Below are 20,000 nucleotides of genomic sequence, written 5' to 3'. Positions count from 1 at the left end.
CATCATATACTATGGAATAGGACATGACTTAGATCATGTAAATGAGATATGCAATACAGAAACTGACTCAAGAGTCCCTTAACCCTTTTGCCTCCTTAGCAACTATGTCCTGTATTTAGCCTTTGTGTGTGTGTGTGTGTGTGTGTGTGTGTGTGTGTGTGTGTGTGTGTGTGTGTGTGTGTGTGTATAACGGTGGCTGTGTTGATAATTATGTCATGAAATTGGGTCCGTTTGCTTATTTTCCATATATTTACAGAATTTGAGAAGATTATATTTTGAAAACCTCTAAAAAAAAATTACCAATATTAGAGGACAAAACGACCCCAGTGGTTTATTTCATGCCATTAGGGGTTATGGTTAGGGTTAGGGTTACCCTATCCCTATCCCTATCCCTAACCCTAACCCTATCCCTATCCCTAACCCTAACCCTAACCCCAATCCTAACCCTAACCCTAACGGGAATATAAGGGGTTACAATTCTGAAATCTTTGGAATCTTTGATAGATATGTTGAGTTAGGTTCATAGTGGTATTCATAAAAAAATATTTAATATTACAAATTAAGTTTTTTATGACCTTGAACGTGATGCAATCTTTTCATGCACTGATGTGCCAACTCTGTCAGTTACCTAACAAGGCAGAAGGGTTAAAGGTCCCATATTGTAGTTATTTTCAACAAGTTAATATAGATCTTTGAGGTCCCATAAAGTCCCCTTGAAATGATTTTTCTCAGAAACATTTGTTAGAAAAGAGCTGCCATTATGTACACACACATCTTTACAACATCTCTTCACACCCACATACGCTTGCGTTATTAACAACGTTGATTGTGGCTGTGATTCTGAATGACTTGTTTCAATAGGAGGGTTCTTGTCACAGCTGCACTGCAGAAACGGCACTATGTACATATTTTATCATTTCTCAGTGTAGAGACAACCCCTCATTGTGTAAAAACAATGGAGGAAACACAGGAAAATGCCAATTTTACAATAGGGACTCTTTAAAATCCCCGCACTCTGAGGAAAAGAGAGGGGGAGAGAGAATGTGTTATTAATATACTGTGTTAGTTGATTTTAAAACGGTTTTAATGTGCAAAGAAAGGTGGAGAGAAGGGAGTAAGAAGAGAATAAAAACTTTTCAGTTTCCCTGCCGTGTCTCCAGTGAGACAGTGAGAGACTGGGGAATGTGATGGGCTCACCAGGGGAAGGATGGTGAAAGCGATCCTATTCTCGGTCCTTGCCCCACAATGGTGGAACGAACTTCCCACCACAGTTAGGACAGCCGAAAACCCATCCAATCTTTCACTGTCGACTAAAGACACACTTCTTCAATCATTATCTGAAATGAAAAGGAAAAAAAATCTTTCGCCGTCGACTAAAGATGCACTTCTTCAATCATTATCTGAAATGAAAAAAAGAAGAAGAAAAACTCTAACCCTAACTAACCTTACTGTCATGCACTTGTCTTTATACTAATATACTAAAATACACTGTAGCACTCAACACTTGATGAACATTGTTACTCAGCTGATAGAGTTGTACCCTTCCTGCTGTCTTGTTGTACAAACCTTGTAAGTCGCTTTGGATAAAAGCGTCAGCTAAATGACAAAATGTAAATGTAAGCTAACAGCTAATGTTTGTCTCTCAGGACCACCCCGCTCCATGTATCCTTCCGATCCAGTGGCAGAGGAGGAGAGGAAAAGGATGAGTGGAGAACAGATGGGTCTAACTTGTCTTGACAGAGATAGAGAGGCTTACATCAGGTGAGGCTTTGGCAGAACACCTCATTTGTAATGTATCTAAATCCGTTGTCTCTGTAATCCAATTGTTCAATATCAATCTTTACTGGCCACCATTCAGGAGTCCTTATCTTGGTCTTTGTTTCCCCCGGTTACAGGGATAACAAGGAGAGGGTGGAGTTTGCAAGGATCCATCCCTCCAACAGTTGCCATGGCGACCTCACCTCTCATCTCATGGTGCCAGGCGGGACTTCCCTTCAATCTGGCCAATTAGGAGATCCTGCTGCACACGCCCACTCTGCCCATCACCACTGGATGCCAAGGACTGGAAGCCCCTCCCTCTGGATGACGGGTCACTCATATGGTGAGAGGTTATTCTTACACATTGGCAATGTGATTGCTTGGAATATGCTCATTTAATTTCACTTTTATTTAATTCAATAGAAGTCAATGAAAGCAGCGGTTAGGTGGCCGAGCGGAGATTGCGTTCGTCACCAGCCCCGGAGCTGAGCTGGATTTGCCTGTTCGAATCCAGCTCACAGCTCCGGGGTTGTCACCAGCTTGGCTGGCCGTCTGCACTGATACAATTGGCTGTATCAGAGGGTGGGAGAAGCTGGCGGGGTGGGTCCGGGTCGTTGTAAACAGCGACTCCTACAGTTCGGTCGGGGCGCCTGCTAAGCGCGGATTGGACGTGAGGGGGATAGTGTGGTCCTCCCACACGCTACGCCCTCTCAATGAGAATCCGCGCTGCCAGGTGAAAAGAAGCGGTGATTGGCTGGACGTGTGTCGGAGGAAGCACGTGGTAGCCTCCACTCTCCCAGATGATCTGACTGTGGGGGGTAAGTGCGCAGCGACCAGGAAGGGACTGGGAATTGGCATACGACTAACATTGGGGATGGGAGAAAATCGGAGGAAAATGGAGGGGGAAAAAGACCAATAAAAAAAAATTAAAAAAAATCAATGAAAGCATCTTTCACTGTTACGCTGTTCAGTTCAGAGTCATATCAAACCATTAGAATCTTACTACATGGGTTTCAACAGGACAGCGTCTTTAGCCTAACATGTTGGCGTTGGTGGTCCTCTGACATAATCTAAACTTGAAATAATTTCAAGTTTTTGTTTTGTTTTTGTTTAGTTTAGTTTAGTTTTTAGTTTAGTTTTTTAGTTTAGTTTTTGTTTTGTCTACCTAAATGTTTACTGTGAGCGATTTGTAGTGCCAAATTTCCCTTGGGATGATTAAAGTATTTATATTCTATTCTATTCTATTCTATTCTATTCTATTCTATTCTATTCTATTCTATTCTATTCTATTCTATTCTATTCTATTCTATTCTATTCTGTACCGCAGGGATCGGCCATACAGCATTGCACCAGAACCTGCCCCCTGGATTCTCTGCGGCCATGCAGGGCCCCCTCCAGCCCGTCCTGCCGTTGCCCCAGGATCCCTCCACCCAGCTGGTGGTCCTGCCCACGGAGCCCACAGCCCACCCGGCCACCCATCACCTGGGTACACCACAGCATCTGCTTCTACTCTTAATCTACCACCCATTCAGTACATTTCGACGCCGCCTCCTGTCGCCTCGTCTTAATAGAGCTGTTATTTCCTGTTCGGCTGCACGTTTTTTTTCATACATGGTGGGGAGGACATTAAAATATCTCTGTTGGGGATCACAGTGGTGAAGGCCCGGCTGCTGATGGGCTTCCTGTTAATGGGCTCTTTCTCTTCCCTGTTGTACACTTAACACACACACACACACACACACACACACACACACACACACACACACACACACACACACACACACACACACACACACACACACACACACACACACACACACACACACACACACACACACACACACACACACACACACTGTCAAACATGGCACACACAGAGCTGACGACAAACACATGTGCTTGTACACAAACGCGCACACACACACACATCCCAGTTCAGACATTTCCTGCACACCACCTGCTCCGCCCCCACAGGGATGGGCCCCTCAATGGGTCAGGGTGCTCATCCAAAACCATATGTGTACACACACACACACACACACACACACACACACACACACACACACACACACACACACACACACACACACACACACACACACACACACCACCATGACAGAGGAAGAGAAAGAGAGAGAGATAGGCAGCGATCACTCCTCAAAAGTCAACGCAGACCTGTATTCAGCGAACAGGCTGTGAAATTTAATTAGCCCTCGATCCTCAGTGGCATGTTTCCTTCCGCGCTCCGCAGGAGTTCCAGCCGAGGAGGGGAAGTGCATCCACAAAACCCCTCCCCTGGGAAACATTTGCTTAGCCGAATTAATGTCCCAGAACAAAGGGTCCGTGGTGCGTCGGGTGGAGCGAGGGGGGCGGGAAGGAAGGGTCAGGCTGGACACGCACGTTAACGAGCGCCGCGTGAAACACGGAGAGGAGAAAAACACATTGGCTTTGTTTAGCGTGAGGTCCCCGGTCGCTCCTCCAATGTGTTCATCTCATCTCGTCTCTCCTCAGCCACGTCATGTTCCCGTGCTCTTTACGCCACGCCAGGGGAGCATGGCGGTCCAACCTCAGGCATGGGAACTGGACTGCTCCCCCACACAGATTCCTACTGTGGTTTGGCTGGGGCGGGTTGGGGGGAAGGGGGGGGCTGTATGGGAGCAAAGCGAGGTTGATCACCCCAATGAGATGTAAGTGTCTTCCCAGCCAGGAATCTTGACCGTTATTTAGTTGGTCATAGTTAGTCGGTCATCATCATCATCATCATCATCATCATCATCTGTTCACATCTCATCGATGTCATGAGTTGACATTCCAGGAAATTCTCCGGGCGGTCTTTATGATACAGGGCTCTATTCAGAGAAGCAGAGGGCGTGGGATTGCTGCTGTCTGGGGAAACTGATGTTCTCACAAATCAGAAATCTTTTTTTTAAGGGATATGTCAATGTCTATGCTACATGACATCGATAATGGTTTGGCACATGTGTGGGAGGCTTATAGATAGAGATATATGCATGTACAACCTTCTTGTACTATACTGTATGCATGTGTAATTATGTTTGAATCTATGCAAGGAGTGTGTATGCATGTGTGTCTTTTTGTTCTAAGGTAGCCCCCTCCATTCTGATTCCCCCCCCCCCCTCTCTTTCTCTCTCTCATTAGATGTGATGGAGCAGCCGGGGCTCTGGCCCCCTGTGTACGGCGCCCGGGGGCCCCCCTCCCACATGCAGCATCCCGCTGTGTACTCCCGCTCCCAGTTTCTACGGCAACAGGAGCTCTACGCTCTCCAGCAGCATCAGCAGCTGCAGCATCAGCACCAACATCAGCAGCAGAGCCATCAGCCCCAGCCCCAGCCCCAGCAGCACAGGGCTGCCCACGGCATGGAGGTGCAACATAGAGCCGCTCACAACACTCAGGTGATTTACGGAGTCAGTGCAGTACATGCAGAGCTGATTGAAGTTACACATAGATTCATTTGTATGGGTAGAAGTAAACAACCACAGAGACATGGATAAAGAGAAGGACATTTCCATGATAATTAGAACCGGTTTCTTGCTTTTTAACACTTTCGCGACCACTGGGCTGAGTCTAATTAATGGCAAGAGGACCGGGGAATGTAAACAAACGTGTGGCTTTTTGTTGAGCTAAATATATACTTTATAGTATTGCTATCTGTCCATTCTCATTGTCAATAGACCTATCTCAAACCCTGCCCCTTTTCTTGATCCTCCAATCACAGCTGTCGCTTACCTCTGACTTCCTCGTACGAGGAAGTCAGAGGTAAGCGACAGCTTTGATTGGAGGATCAAGAAAAAAGGGCAGGGTTTTGAGACAGGTCCATTGAGTTCATAAACCGTCCCTTCAAAATGGCTTAAAGAAAAAAAAATGCATCAATAGGTTCTCATTTTATAGCGCAGTGAATATAAGCTTTATAGCGGATTTGGGCTAGTATATTTTCTGGAAGGCTAGATAAATGGCTAATAGCTGCTAACGTTATATCCAATGGCATTTCCGTTTTACAGATGCTAAAGAAATAACTCAAACTGCATATGATCGGGACTGTCCCAAAGCATGTATGCATGAAAGGGGGGGGGGGGGGGGGGGGCGGGGGACGTCGTTTATTATTATTGATTACCAATAACAGTGTTCGTCTAACTAGCCACATACGCTGGTCGGCTGGTTGAGTATCATAGCAAGCTCTGATCGGGCTGTAATTTACGTGAAAAAGATCTTACCATGAGCCAGTGGGATCCCCCCGAGCATTTCCCCGTTATCGATCGCCATCTGGTAGATCGATATGTCCATTGGCTGATGATAAATCCCCTTATTCCATGGTGAAATCTGCGATTCGAAAACGTAATGCACGGTACAGGATGCTGGTTCAGAATCCGGGTACTAAAAATCTCCATTGAAAGAAAAAAAAATAAGTTATCCATTCGCCCACAGGGCATACTGCAGTGGAGCGATGGCGCCCCTAAGAGGATCTGGCCGGTATTGCACATCCTCGAATTCACAGACTAGGGAATATATGCAGTGCCGCTCCGCGACCTTGACCCGGTTATTAAAATGTAATAAAAGCAATAACAACTTGCCATGGCTTTATACATGATTCTGTCCACAACGCATGGATTCGAAACCCGTATTAACTTGTGGTCGGGTGGCAAAGTGTTAAGGGAGTCATCGTTAGTCAGCTTAAATAGTCAAACATCTATTTATCTGAAGTGTGGGTCTATTCTTAGCTCTTCTCTGACATTATACTGGGATTCCGCTGATTGTCCCATGGGGATGGAGTGGGCTCAGTACAGGAGATATGGATGGAGTGAGCTTAGTTCAGGAGATAGGGAGGGAGTGGGTTTAGTGCAGGATATGTGGATGGAGTGGGTTCAGTGCAGGATATGTGGATGGAGTGGGTTCAGTGCAGGATATGTGGATGGAGTGGGTTCAGTGCAGGATATGTGGATGGAGTGAGCTCAGTACAATCAATGTAGCTAGAGCACCCAATAGAAGGAATGGCCCACATCACATAATGATTAAGCCTTCAGTGGATTTACTATGGACTGGTTATTGCCTCTTGCATATAGGAGTATATTTGCTATAAATATTAGTTATTTGTGCCCCCTCAGTAAACGTATGACTTTAAGGGTGTTTTCATACCTGCCTCGTTTAGTTCGACTGAATCAAACCCTCCATGGAGCTGTCTCTACGCCTGTACGTCAGTGCTAAATATCTCTTCCCAAGAGAGCCAAGATCTGTACCATATCCAGACATCCACAACCAAATTAGTTTGAAAGAAAATGCAGCAATCAGTAAAAACTTAAACGGACTATCTTCTCTGCATAAGGAAACCAAACCTTACGTTTGCGTTCATCGTCGTTTCCATGGACATGGTGCATAAACAAGGCTGCAGACAGATGCAGTGAAATTTTATAATTTAAATTATACATTATTATTTGAATATATAATATAATATTATTTATTCAATACGTCTAGGGAAGATAATACACGTATAGGCAGCACCGGTTAGTTTACTTCCTCTTTGGACAGAGATGGGCCAGTGGAACGAAAGTGCTATATTGTCCAACTCTCTGCATAGGAGAATGGTGTTTACCCGCTTGGCACGGTTCGTTTGGGCAGATGTGAACACAGCAATCAACTGGACCAGGGTCTTGTTGAGAAGGTGGTCTCGGTCCGGTTACAAACAAACTCTGGAGTGGTTTGTTTGTCATGAAAATGTGATCTGACCTTGATCCGACCGAACTACAGGAAGCATTGCACATTTTTGGATCAAACCAGCTCCTATAGCTACACTGTGTATTATGATCTGGAGCAGCAACGAAATACAATGCCTTGTTGATATTTGGGCAGATGACCATATATACCAGAAGTAAGAGAAAACACAAATATTTTGGCTTGGTATTATGGCCAAAATGATGACTGCAATTATAAGCAAATGCTAATTCTGCCGATGGTCCATTTTGGAGAGCTGTCCCAGAAGAAGAACAAACTCTTCTTGACTCTGTGAAGTTTCTTTTCACCAATGAATGGAGTGACAGCTAGGGTGACCAAATCCTTATGTTCCAAATGCAGGACAGCATGTCGATTTTGCGGAACATTTGTTGAAATTGCGGGACAGTAATGAATACTATGCAAGAATCACGTTTACATAATGTATTCATAATTTTGATCAAAATTTAAGCATTTCATGTATTAAAAACACAATATTGTTGCGTCTTAATTGCGTATTATACTCATAATTATATAGAAGACCATACCATGCAATCCAACATACTGTACCGACGGCTCCTAGAGGTTACCGAGTCCTATTAAGATGTACATGTACCCAAGGCGGCTACGTGGCGTAGTGGGCAAGGCGCTCGCCACGAATTCTGAGACGCTGGGATCGCCTGTTCGATCCCAGCGCTCCACATTGCTTTCAGTTTAGCTGGTCGTCCGTACTAATACACATTGGCCGTATTAGGGGGTGGGAAACTGATGGGTGGGGATCGGGCGTTGTGGACAGCGACTCCTACAGGTCGGTTGGTGAGCCTGCGCAGTAGAATCAGGAAGTGTCGGGGGCAGCGTGAGCCTCCCACGCGTTACTCCTCGCCACTGAGAGATCGAGCTGCGCAGGTGAAAAGATGCGACTGCTGTTACCTCAAGTACCGGAGGGGACTTGTGCTATGTATGACTTAGTCCACATTGCAGCCGGCTTGTGGGAGGCAAGAAACAGCGTTCGTGACAGGGGAGGGTTGAATTGGATGATACGAAAATTGGGATGGGAGAAAATATAGAAAAATGGGAGAAAAAGTGGATACAAAAAAATATGTACATGTACCCTGTGATCTCTCATACATTGTCTACACTGGATTCCTTGATTCCAGAACACTACAACATATAATCTGACAAAAGTGTACAATTATTAAAATGATAAATTAATATCATATATAACGTTTTACTTTAATTAACATGTTAAATGTAAATATATCACAGGTATATACAGGATGAATATAATAACATGAGTAGCATGAGTGTTATCCTGCATAAGTGAAATACATAATTTATACATATACAAATTAAAACAGCAGTGAACAATCGGAAACAAAACAACTATTAAAGAAATTGCCTACGGGGAACAGTAGGCTCAGCAAATGGCTGTAACACTAGAAATGCGCCTTCACATTGTGCCTCGGAACATTAGAAATGCACCTTCACACATTGTGCCTCGGAACATTAGAAATGCACCTTCACATTGTGCCTCGGAACATTAGAAATGCACCTTCACACATTGTGCCTCGGAACATTAGAAATGCACCTTCACACATTGTGCCTCGGAACATTAGAAATGCACCTTCACACATTGTGCCTTGGAACATTAGAAATGCACCTTCACATTGTGCCTCGGAACATTAGAAATGCACCTTCACACATTGTGCCTCGGAACATTAGAAATGCACCTTCACAGGGCGGTTAGGTGGCGTAGCGGAGATTGCGTTCGTCACCAACCCCGGAGCTGTGAGCTGGATTCGCCTGTTCGAATCCAGCTCACAGCTCCGGGGTTGTCACCAGCTAGGCTGGCCGTTCACACTAATACAATTGGCTGTATTAGAGGGTGGGAGAAGCTGGCGGGGTGGGTCCGGGTCGTTGTAAACAGCGACTCCTACAGTTCGGTCGGGGCGCCTGCTAAGCGCGGATAGGACCTGAGTGGGATAGTGTGATCCTTCCACACGCTACGCCCTCTCGGGGAGGATCCGCGCTGCCAGGTGAAAAGAAGCGGTTGATTGGCTGGACGTGTGTCGGAGGAAGCACGTGATAGCCTCCACTCTCCCAGATGATCTGACTGTGGGGGGTAAGTGCGCAGCGACCAGGAAGGGGATTGGGAATTGGCATACGACTAACATTGGGATGGGAGAAAAATCGGAGGAAAATGGAGGGAGAAAAAAGATTAAAAAAAAAAATGCACCTTCACATTGTGCCTTGGAACATTAGAAATGCGCCTTCACAGGCTATGTGTCCACCAGGGACGTTTTATGAGTTGTCAGCTCCTTTCTGTCATTCATTTCTATGCTGGAGAAGCGACAGGCGCGCTCCTCTTCCCAGCGACGCGCCTCACGTTTTATGAGCTCTGGGCGGCAGCGTTTTTGGTCGGAGCGCTCCCAGCTCATAAAGTTGAAACTAGTTAAACTTTTGGGAAAGGAGCGTGCTCATCAATGTAACTCATCGAGGAAGGGGCGGAGCCGCGGCTGGCGCGAGCCTCAGAAAAACGCTCAGAGCTTTTTTTTTCTTCTTTTTTCAAAGCCGTCCGCCTTGAAAAAAACTTCCCTGGTGGACACATAGCCACATTGTGCCTCGGAACACTAGAAATGCGCCTTCACATTGTGCCTCGGAACACTAGAAATGCACCTTCACATTGTGCCTCGGAACACTAGAAATGCGCCTCCGAAGGTCTCAGCACCATGGAGAGCACCATAGTGCATGTACAGCTAGTTAGTGCTTGAGGAATCTATTTTATTACTGGACTTTGCAGCTTCAGCGCCGGTCATGAGCGAGAACAACCTCTCCACGAACGCATTAGGCTGTGGATTGCGCCTGCCGTTTCATTGTGGTCTTCATAAAAGTTCAGGACTTGGTTCCTGACTCCCAGCTCGGGAGTCCAATAGCGCACGGCGAGTGGGAAGAGTTTGGTCGTCCCGTGATTAGACACATCAGATGCGATGAAATAGAATGGCACTGGTAGGCCTAGGCATAACATAAACAGCTTGCGCCAGGTGCTATGTACAGTATATGCACTCGCGCTGGTTAGACTAGGCTATGTAACGTACAGTATTTGCGGTGCATTAGTGCATGGTTGGGGATTAATGAGAGGACAAAAACAATAATGATTCATATATTTAAAATTGTTTATTGAAATGCGGGACACTTATTGAAATGCAGGACATTTTTCTTCTTGTTGCGCCATGCGGGACAGAGGGCTAAATTGCGGGACTGTCCGCACAAATTGGACGTTCGGTCACCCTAGTGACAGCTCCCACATGAAATGTCGCTGTGTGAAACCAAACCGAACGAAAGGGAAAATGCAACAAAGTAACAACTCATCCACTAATGCAGACCATGGCAACTGGGCTATAGTAAGTAAGTAAGTAAGTAAGTAAGTAAGTATTTATGAAGCACCTTTCATACATGTCATGTAGCTCAAAGTGCTGTACACAATTATAGGCATATATAACGATAAAAGCAATAAAGTCATAGTGATCAGTTAAGATCAATGTTTAAAAAAAAAATAATAATAATAATAATAGTAACGTAAAAATGAAAATAACGTAAAAACAGTCATTTGCTTACCAGTTTGGGAGAACAGGTCCGCACAAACATTTCCGCTCAGTGGCAACCGGAAGTGCACTAAACCAATGCACTTGTATTGTAGGTAGCAATGTTTAGCTCTTATAACGCTAGTGTAGTTACGTTTTTATCAGTGGTCATAGTTGGGTCCATAGTGCTTTACCAAGTCCCATGGATCCATCAGTGGCTGTGTATTGTGGTAGAAAGAAAGAAAAAGAAAAACGTATAAAGAAAACAGTCTAAAGTTTGAAAGTTTGGGAGGTCCGCAAAAACACGCCTTCAGCTCAGAAGCTGAGGCGTGTCAAAAACTTTTGAAAAACTGGAGGCGTGTCTCCTATTGTACCCATTCCTTCATCTAAAAAGTTTGAAAGTTTGGGAGGTCCGCAAAAACACGCCTTCAGCTCAGAAGCTGAGGCGTGTCAAAAACTTTTGAAAAACTGGAGGCGTGTCTCCTATTGTACCCATTCCTTCATCTAAAAAGTTTGAAAGTTTGGGAGGTCCGCAAAAACACGCCTTCAGCTCAGAAGCTGAGGCGTGTCAAAAACTTTTGAAAAACTGGAGGCGTGTCTCCTATGTACCCGTTCCTTCATCTAAAAAGTTGGGTCCACAAGGCTTATCCTAGCCTCATGGATCCATCAGGTTTTTCCAAGCCATAACTATTTGTAAGCTAGACTGTATAGGTACGTTTTTAATTTTCCTTTAAAAATGTGTATAGAGCTGGCGTTTCTGATGTGTGTTGGTAGTGTGTTCCATAGTTTTGGGGCATAGTTGGCAAAAGCCATACTTCCTATCCTTTTTTGGTTTCTGGGCATGTCTAGTAAACCTGTAGTGGATGACCGTAGCGTTCTTGAGGGCAGATAACTAACTAGGGAATTTGCTATGTATTTTGGGCCTTGCTCATTAAGAGCTTTATATGTTAGGAAAAGGACCTTAAAATCAATTCTATGAGTTATTGGAAGCCAGTGCAGAGTGGCCAGGACTGGAGTGATATGTTCTCTTCTCCTTGTATGAGTTAGTAATCGAGCTGCAGAGTTTTGGATAAGCTGAAGCTTCCCAATGGTTGCTTTGGGAAGACCAGTGAACAGTGCATTACAATAGTCAAGCCGACTTGATACAAAAGCATGAATACGTTTCTCTGCATCCTTTTTATTTACGAAAGGTCTTACTTTCGCTATGTTTCTTAGGTGGAAGAATGACGTTTTCATGGCCTTATTTATATGAGACTTAAAGGTCAGGTCTGAGTCCAAGATGACACCTAGGCTTGTAACCTCAGTCTTTACATAGGATGACAGACTCCCCAGGTTTTTACAGAGCACTTCCCTTTTCGCTTTTGGGCCGATCAATAGGATTTCGGTCTTGCTTTCGTTTAATTTTAGGAAGTTATTGTTCATCCACTTGTTTATTGCTAACAGACAATTTGTAATGGACTGTATGGCTGTAGTGTTATTTGGTTCTGCGGAGATATATAGTTGTGTATCATCAGCATAACTATGGAAGCATACATTGTGGTCTCGAATGATGTCCCCGAGGGGCAGCATATATAGTGAGAAGAGTAATGGACCAAGGCAGCTTCCTTGTGCGACTCCAAAATTGCTGTCATGTTCCTCGGATACATTGTCTCCAAGCTTAACATAGAACCTTCTCCCCTTAATGTATGTTATGAGCCAATTTAGTACATGATCGGAAAAGCCAACCAGTCTTTCTAGACGACTGATCAAGATATTATGGTCAATCGTATCGAACGCTGCACTAAGGTCCAATAGGACAAGAATTGAGACTTTGCCAGCATCGGAGTTTAGCCTGAGGTCGCTAACTATTTTGGTAAGGGCAGTTTCAGTGCTGTGATTTGTTCTGAAACCTGATTGTAGTTCCTCCATGATGTTATTATCTTTGAGAAAGGAGTTTATTTGTACTGAGACTATCTTTTCTAATATCTTGCTGATAAATGGAAGGTTCGATATTGGCCTATAGCTTTTTAGTTCGTTTACATCTAAGTTTGTTTTCTTTAGTAGTGGTTTTACTACAGCCGTTTTAAATGCATCTGGAAAAGTGCCTGTTTGAAGAGACATATTTATGATTTCAAGGACATGATTTGAGACACTATCAAACACCCGCTTGAGAAATGCTGTTGGTATAGGATCGAGGCAGGAGGTGGCGGAATTACACTCAGAGACAATCTTACAGAGGTCAGGTAATGTAATACATGTGAATTCCCCCATAGTTATCTCAGGTGGGGTTTCACTCATAGCCAGATCTATATCAGCGGTAATGCTTGCTCTAATCAATGATATTTTTTCATTAAAGAAAACTGCGAACTCTTCACATTTTGTGGCTGATTGCTGCGGTATATGGGGGGGTGGTATGTTAATCAGCCGGTCAATGGTGGAAAAAAGTACCCTGGAGTTACCCATATTTTCTGAGATCATTTTGGAAAAATATTCCTTTCTCGCAAGTTGTATTGCCTTATTGTATGCGCCCATGGCGTCTTTGTATAAATTAAAGTGAGCTGTGAGTTTGAGTTTCCTCCATTTTCGCTCGGCTATCCTACATTTTCTCTTGTTATCTTTAACATTGGTTTTATTTAGCCATGGAGAGATTCTATCAGTTTTTACCTTTTTAACCTTTAGAGGGGCAACAGTATCTAACACAGTTGACAAGGTGCTGTGGAAGTTTTGCACTTGCTGATTTAAGGAGGATTCACTGCATTGGTCATATGATTTCATCATACTAGAGAATTTTGCTTCAGCTCTAGCGTCCAGAAGCCTTCTGTGAACTAGGAATTCGCTTCTGGTCTTATGTAATATTAGGCTTGTACCATAGAACACACAATAATGGTCAGAAATTGGAATTTGTTTTACTGATATATTCTCAATGTTTAGCCCTGTTGTTATTAGTAGGTCCAGAGTGTTGCCATGTTGGTGGGTGGCCTCGTGAACATGTTGCATCAGTCCAAAACTGTCCAGTAGGTTCAGAAACTCACAACCCCTGGGGTCATCCTTTTTGTTGATATGAATGTTTAGATCTCCATTAAGAATGATTCTATCATACCTGGTAATGCAGATCGATATGAGTTCTGAAAATTCCTGTATGAAGAGTGGCGAGTACCTTGGTGGTCGATACAATGTCACACATATTACTGGCATTTCTGTTTTCAATACAATAGCAAGGTATTCAAATGATAAACATTTTCCCAGGTCAATATCATTGCACACAAATTGAGTGGAGATGATTGCTGCTATTCCGCCTCCCCTCCCACTCTGTCTGTTTGATTGATAGAATTTAAAATTGGAAGGGCAGGTCTCAATCAGTGTTGCTACACCAGTGATATTGTCTAACCATGTCTCTACTAAAAACATACAATGTACACCATGTTTTACTATGAGTTCATTTATCAGAAATGATTTTTGTTTCAGCGCTCTAACGTTGAACAGTGCTAGTTTTAGCTGTACGGGTTCTGTAGTGGGGTGTGAGATAGTCTGTGGTTGAACACTGATATTGATAAGGTTAGATTTACATATGGGACGTGATAATGAGTAATTGATTAGTCTTTTGGTGATCAGAATCGGGATGACACTCAACGTGTTTTTTTGTAGTTTAGGCTGCTTCTGTATATAGTCTACAGAGCTAGATATGGTTGGTTGTCAGGCCAGTGATGCTATACTTTGTATGACGTTATGTATTAGCACATTTACCCCTGATATGTTTGGATGGATGCCATCGGGTCTGTAATGGTCTTTCCTGGACCAGAGCAGATCAAAGTTATTTATATAGCAAAGTCCTATAGTAGTACAGTGGGTCTGTAGCCATTTGTGCAACCAGAACAGACGGCTAAATCGCTCAGATCCACGACCTATGGATGGAATGGGGCCAGACACAATGCATATTTTACCCAGGCTTTCAATAGTGAGTATTAGTGATTCAAAGTCAGATTGGAGTTTAACGGATTGTCTAGCCATTACGTCATTTGCTCCGATATGAATGATAACGGTGTGGGCGGACGGATATCTCTCGATGATTTCGGGAGTACACTCAAGTAAGTCAGTAACTTTTAAACCGGAAAAACAATACGTAATGCCGTGTGGTATTTGCAAAAACCTGGTGATGGAATCTCCGATGAGTAGGATCTCTGGCTGTTCCTGGATGCATTCCCCGTCGTAGATGGCCAGGTTTCTATGGTGAAAAGCCGCAGGAGTAGCGTCTGCATTGCTGGCGGAGTTAGACGGTTGGTCGGGCAGCAGCGCCGTGTGGAGGGGCTCGTTCACAGCGGCATTTCCATCGATGACACTCGCCGTTTGAATGATCATACTGGTATGGGCTGCAGAGCACCGCAGACGAGGGCGTTTAAACTTTGGGGAGTCGGACCCATCGCGTGAGTCTGGGGAGCTTGGCGATGCGAGAGCAAACAGGGCAGAGCGCTTTCTGCTCTGGGTTGTAGATATATTTCCATGGTTGAGTTGTGAGCTGGAGAGGGCCGCCGTCCTGGCAGCTTCGCTTGGAGCCTGGCTAGTAGCTAGGCTAGTAGCTAGCAACGGATAGTCTTTGAGCAAAGCTACATTACTAGCAGCAGGAGACGGAAGCGAGGGAGAGCCTAGGAGGCTGGAATTATTACAAAGAGGATTGAATCGGTTTGATAGTTGAGGTGAATCAAAGGGATCATATAGAGGAAGGGAGAGCTTCCGTCGGCCCCTCACCACTGTCGCCCAGGAGGGACTACTGGTGTAGCCTGCGTCCGCTTTTTCCATGCTAGCCAGCTTGGACATTAGCTCCGTTTGACGCTTGAGAAGATCCATTACTAGTATCTCGATGGTCTTCAGTTCCGTTCGCATTTCTGCGACATCTGATGTTGGAGCCATTTCCTCGGGGGAGTTTAGCACTGTGAGTACTGTAGCGTGTAGCTGTAGCTATGGCAACAACAAGCGCCGATAGCTTTAGGTCACGTCCAGTAAAAAGTCACATAAAACCAATAAATCCAACAGTATAAACGATAAGAGCAAAAGTCACAGTGATCAGTTAAGATCACTGGTTTAAAAAATGGTAGAAAGAAAGAAAACAGTATAAAGTTTGAAAGTTTGGGAGGTCCGCAAAAACACGTCCGTTCAGTAGTAAGTAAGGTTTGAAAGCGCCCTAAATGTCTGTATGTTCCTGCCCTGCTCTAGGTACCGAAGAGGCCAGATGAGCCCTCTGTGGAACTGGAGGAGCTTCTGTCTGAACCCAGGACGTCCAAACCTGCCAAGCCCTACTCTTACAACCCCCCACCCAGGAACAGCTCCCCTCCCGGGGCCTGTGCCGCCCACCTCTCCCCCTGCTGCCAGTCCCCCTCCCTACACCCCCACCCCAGGAGCACCCCGGCTACCCCCTGCCCTGCCCCCAGCCCAGCAGCCACAGCCCCTCACTCCCCGGCCATGAGTCCAGCCCCGCCTCAGATACCCAAAGGGCCAGAGTCCCAAGACAAGAGGGGAGAGGGACAGCCCCTGCAGGACTACCCAGAGCCTCTGGAGCCTAGTAAGGGCTTCCACACACACACACGCATGCACACACACACACACACACACACACACACACACACACACACACACACACACACACACACACACACACACACACACACACACACACACACACACACACACACACACACACACACACATACACAGAGACACACACACACACGGACACACACATGCACACACACAAACACACATACGTACACACACACACAGAGACACACATGGACACACATGCGCACATGCATATACACACGCATGCACACACACACATGCACACACTCGTGCGCGTCCGTCCGTCCCCCCCCACACACACACACACACGCATGCACACAGATAGTATGCACATACATGCACACACATACATTACACACACACCTTTTTAGTGTGAGAATGTGTGTTTGATTTACTGTGGGATACAGGGGATACACTAGGGGTAACATTGATAAGCTCAGGAAATAGGCTGTTATAGGAGAGGCCGTCTGTAATCACTTTAAGATGCAACTGAGTTGCAAACTCTTAGCTCTGCTCCTCAAGCCCTGCTAATTAAATAGGTAGCTAGGTAGGTTCTGACAATGGAGAATACAGCAACATCCTCTGTCCACCGGTAATTGGAGGAGCTGTTGTTGTTAACGATGCTTTCTCTCCCTGCCGGTAGGCTCCTGTGGTAATGTGTGTGGGTGGCTCTGCTGGCGAGGCCCTGATTCACTGAACAGCTCTGAGCTGCAGAAAATGGCCGCCGGCTGAGCCGGGGCTCTCCAGCACTGTCACCTCAGTAATGACGGAGAAACACCTCGCTCACAGGCCCCCCCCCCCCCGCCTCTCCTCCACCCCCACAGGCCCACACTCTCTTCATCATCATTAATGTCTGGCTAACGGCTGCAGCGCACCAGAGGAATGGTGTCAAGGCACTCTGATAAACCAAAGGGCCCGGCCCACTTCAAATAACACACACACTCTCTCACACACACTTGCATGTGGTCCTCTACCCTTCCTGCTGCCAGGAGATGAAGGCAGAGTGCCACTGACTTCATTTCCTCTTCCCCTATGGTCTTCTTGCCCTTCATGACCCATCCAGAGGTAGAGAGGGAGTAGAGTTTAGAGTGGCTCTGATGTCTGAGGCATTTTGAATGACCTAACACCTCTTCATCTTATATCTCAGAGAGGGGGGGGGGGGGGGTAAATGTATTTTTTTCCAGGTAAAAGGGGGTTTAGGATAAATGGTGGAATGAGACGTTCATCTGGTGTGAGACCTTTAACTAGTATTGGTCATTTCTGTCTCTGTAATAATAATATTTCTGTTTCCTTATAGACTTGCCACCTGGATACACCTATCCCGCAATCGCCATGGGCTACAAGAGTGGCCCTTCCCCCCACGACATCCAATTAGCTGAGCCAGCTGACCTGGAGGCAATCCAGGCGGAGCCTGCTGAGCACGCTCCCCAGCTTCTGTCCAGTCTGGGGGAGGAGCTAGACTGCCAGGCTGTGGTCAGGCCCCTCCCAGAGTCCCTCCCACAGCAGGAAGTGGTGCGGGAAGACAACGAAGGAATGGTGGAGAGGGTTCTGGAGGAGAGGGAGGAAATGGAGGTAGCGACGGCAACAGCAGAGAAGGAGGTGGAGGAGCAGGGGTCTGGGGAGGAGGAGGAGGTGCTGGTTTGCCTGGCTGCTGAAAGCCCTGTGTGTGAGATCACTTCCTGTCCACTCCCCCTTTCCACAGAAGACGCTGAGCAGCCTGAGGCTGTCATCACCCTGGAGGAGGAAGAGGAGGATGAGAAAGAGGAGGAGGAGGAAGAGGAGGAAGAGGAGGTTGTGGCGGTAGGGGTGGGGGTGGAGAGCCAAGTGGAGGCTATCCAGGAGGCCAAAGTGTCTGGGGAGCAGGAGCTAGAACTACCCACTATCATTGAGTTGGACCCTGCGTCCCCCAAGGAGGCCATGGATGGGGAGCAGCAGGAGGGGGAGGCCCTGGATAACATATCGGTGGAGCCGGTGTGCCTCTCTCCCTCCCCTACCCCTTCTCCCTGCCCAAGCCAGGCGACCATCGCCACCTCACCTCGCAAAAACCCAGTTCCCAGCTACTGGAGCCTGGAGCTGCTGATCGCTGCCGCCTTCTGCACCGACGTGCCTCCTTTCCCCTTTTTCCCCTTCAGTGCCCCGGCGGTCACCCCGTCCCGGCCCGGCCCCCACCACGGCATGGAGCTGCTGAGCGAGCTGGCAGACCTGGAGCTCCGGCAGAACAAGCGAAACAGCGGGGATGGCCAGGGTGAGAGGCCAGGCTGCTGTGCACCTACACATGCATGTGTACATGAACACACACTTTCCTCACATCGTTTATCCTCCTTCGAGTCCCTCCCGCTCCCAATCCCTCAGGCCTATAGCCTCCATCTCTCACTTTTCTCTCCCAGATCCTCCTCAACTTCCTGCAGGTGTCTTCATGCCTCCCAGGAGGAGCTCCCTGTCTTGCTTGCCGTCTCTCTGCTTTGGTGTTAAAGGCACTTGTACTTCCTAAAAGGCTGTTATAACGATGGAACAACAGGCCTCGGGAGAGAGGAGGCAGGAGGACAGGGCTCAACTACACCCCCCTCCCTCCCTCTCTTTCTTCTCCCTCCCTTCTTTCCTCAGGGAGCTGTCATTCTGTCTCTCTCTCCATATCCTGCTGCTGTTTGATCCACATACACACACGCGCACACATACACACTGACATATGCACACACACACTCAAACACACTCATACATCCATGTGTGCATGTGCGCACGCACACACACATACACACACACACACACACTCACACACACACACACACACACACACACACACACACACACACACACACACACACACACACACACACACACACACACAGGCACTCACAAAAAGGAAACAACAGCAATTTGCCCCCACCCCCCCTCTCCCCCAGAACACAGCGCGTTACTGAAAGTTAGTGTGCAATCACAATAGCAGTGGATGTTTTCAGCACCCTGGAGCATTGCCTTGGCTAATTAGACCCCATTGTTTTTAAAGTGCCTTTAAAAGCTTCCCTATTTTTCAAAGAGCTGTGTTTTTCATTCATGCAAAAGGATGTTTTGTGTTTACCACTGCATCCTAATGCATTTAACTGCTCCCAAAAGGAGCTATGAGGAGGGGTATCATCATCATGTAGTTGTCATCTTCATCGTGTGATATTGTCATCGGCTCAGGGGAGTGGCAAAAGCCATTGTTATACCAATTCTCTTTGTGTATCACGATCCTAGTCGTTGTGCCACCCTCTGTCGATTTGGGGAGGGTGTCGACTCCGATACATGTGGAGTTGCCAGCTGCTTTTTTTCACCCAGGACAGCTAGGAGTTTCACTGGGAGGGCGTAATAACGTGCATGGAGGTTCACGTCATCTCCCCCAGATACCCAGAT

The 20,000-nt window shown here is 46.3% G+C and overlaps 1 protein-coding gene across 1 annotated transcript in view; it reads left to right on the top strand.

Annotated features, from left to right (window-relative positions):
• bahcc1a (BAH domain and coiled-coil containing 1a) overlaps nt 1-20,000 on the top strand; it is a gene marked incomplete at its 5' end in the record, with an annotated part of 128,374 nt that overhangs the window by 73,364 nt on the left and 35,010 nt on the right. Inside the window, 6 exon segments of the mRNA XM_084329126.1 lie at nt 1,647-1,761; nt 1,896-2,101; nt 3,086-3,244; nt 4,918-5,171; nt 16,248-16,593; nt 17,908-18,855. Of these exon segments, the coding sequence (XP_084185252.1) occupies nt 1,647-1,761; nt 1,896-2,101; nt 3,086-3,244; nt 4,918-5,171; nt 16,248-16,593; nt 17,908-18,855 (2,028 nt within the window).

The sequence above is a fragment of the Notolepis coatsorum genome, assembly GCF_963971535.1.
Source record: "Notolepis coatsorum genome assembly, chromosome: 14".
Lineage (NCBI taxonomy): Eukaryota > Metazoa > Chordata > Actinopteri > Aulopiformes > Paralepididae > Notolepis > Notolepis coatsorum.
This window is presented reverse-complemented; position numbering and strand designations above follow the sequence as displayed.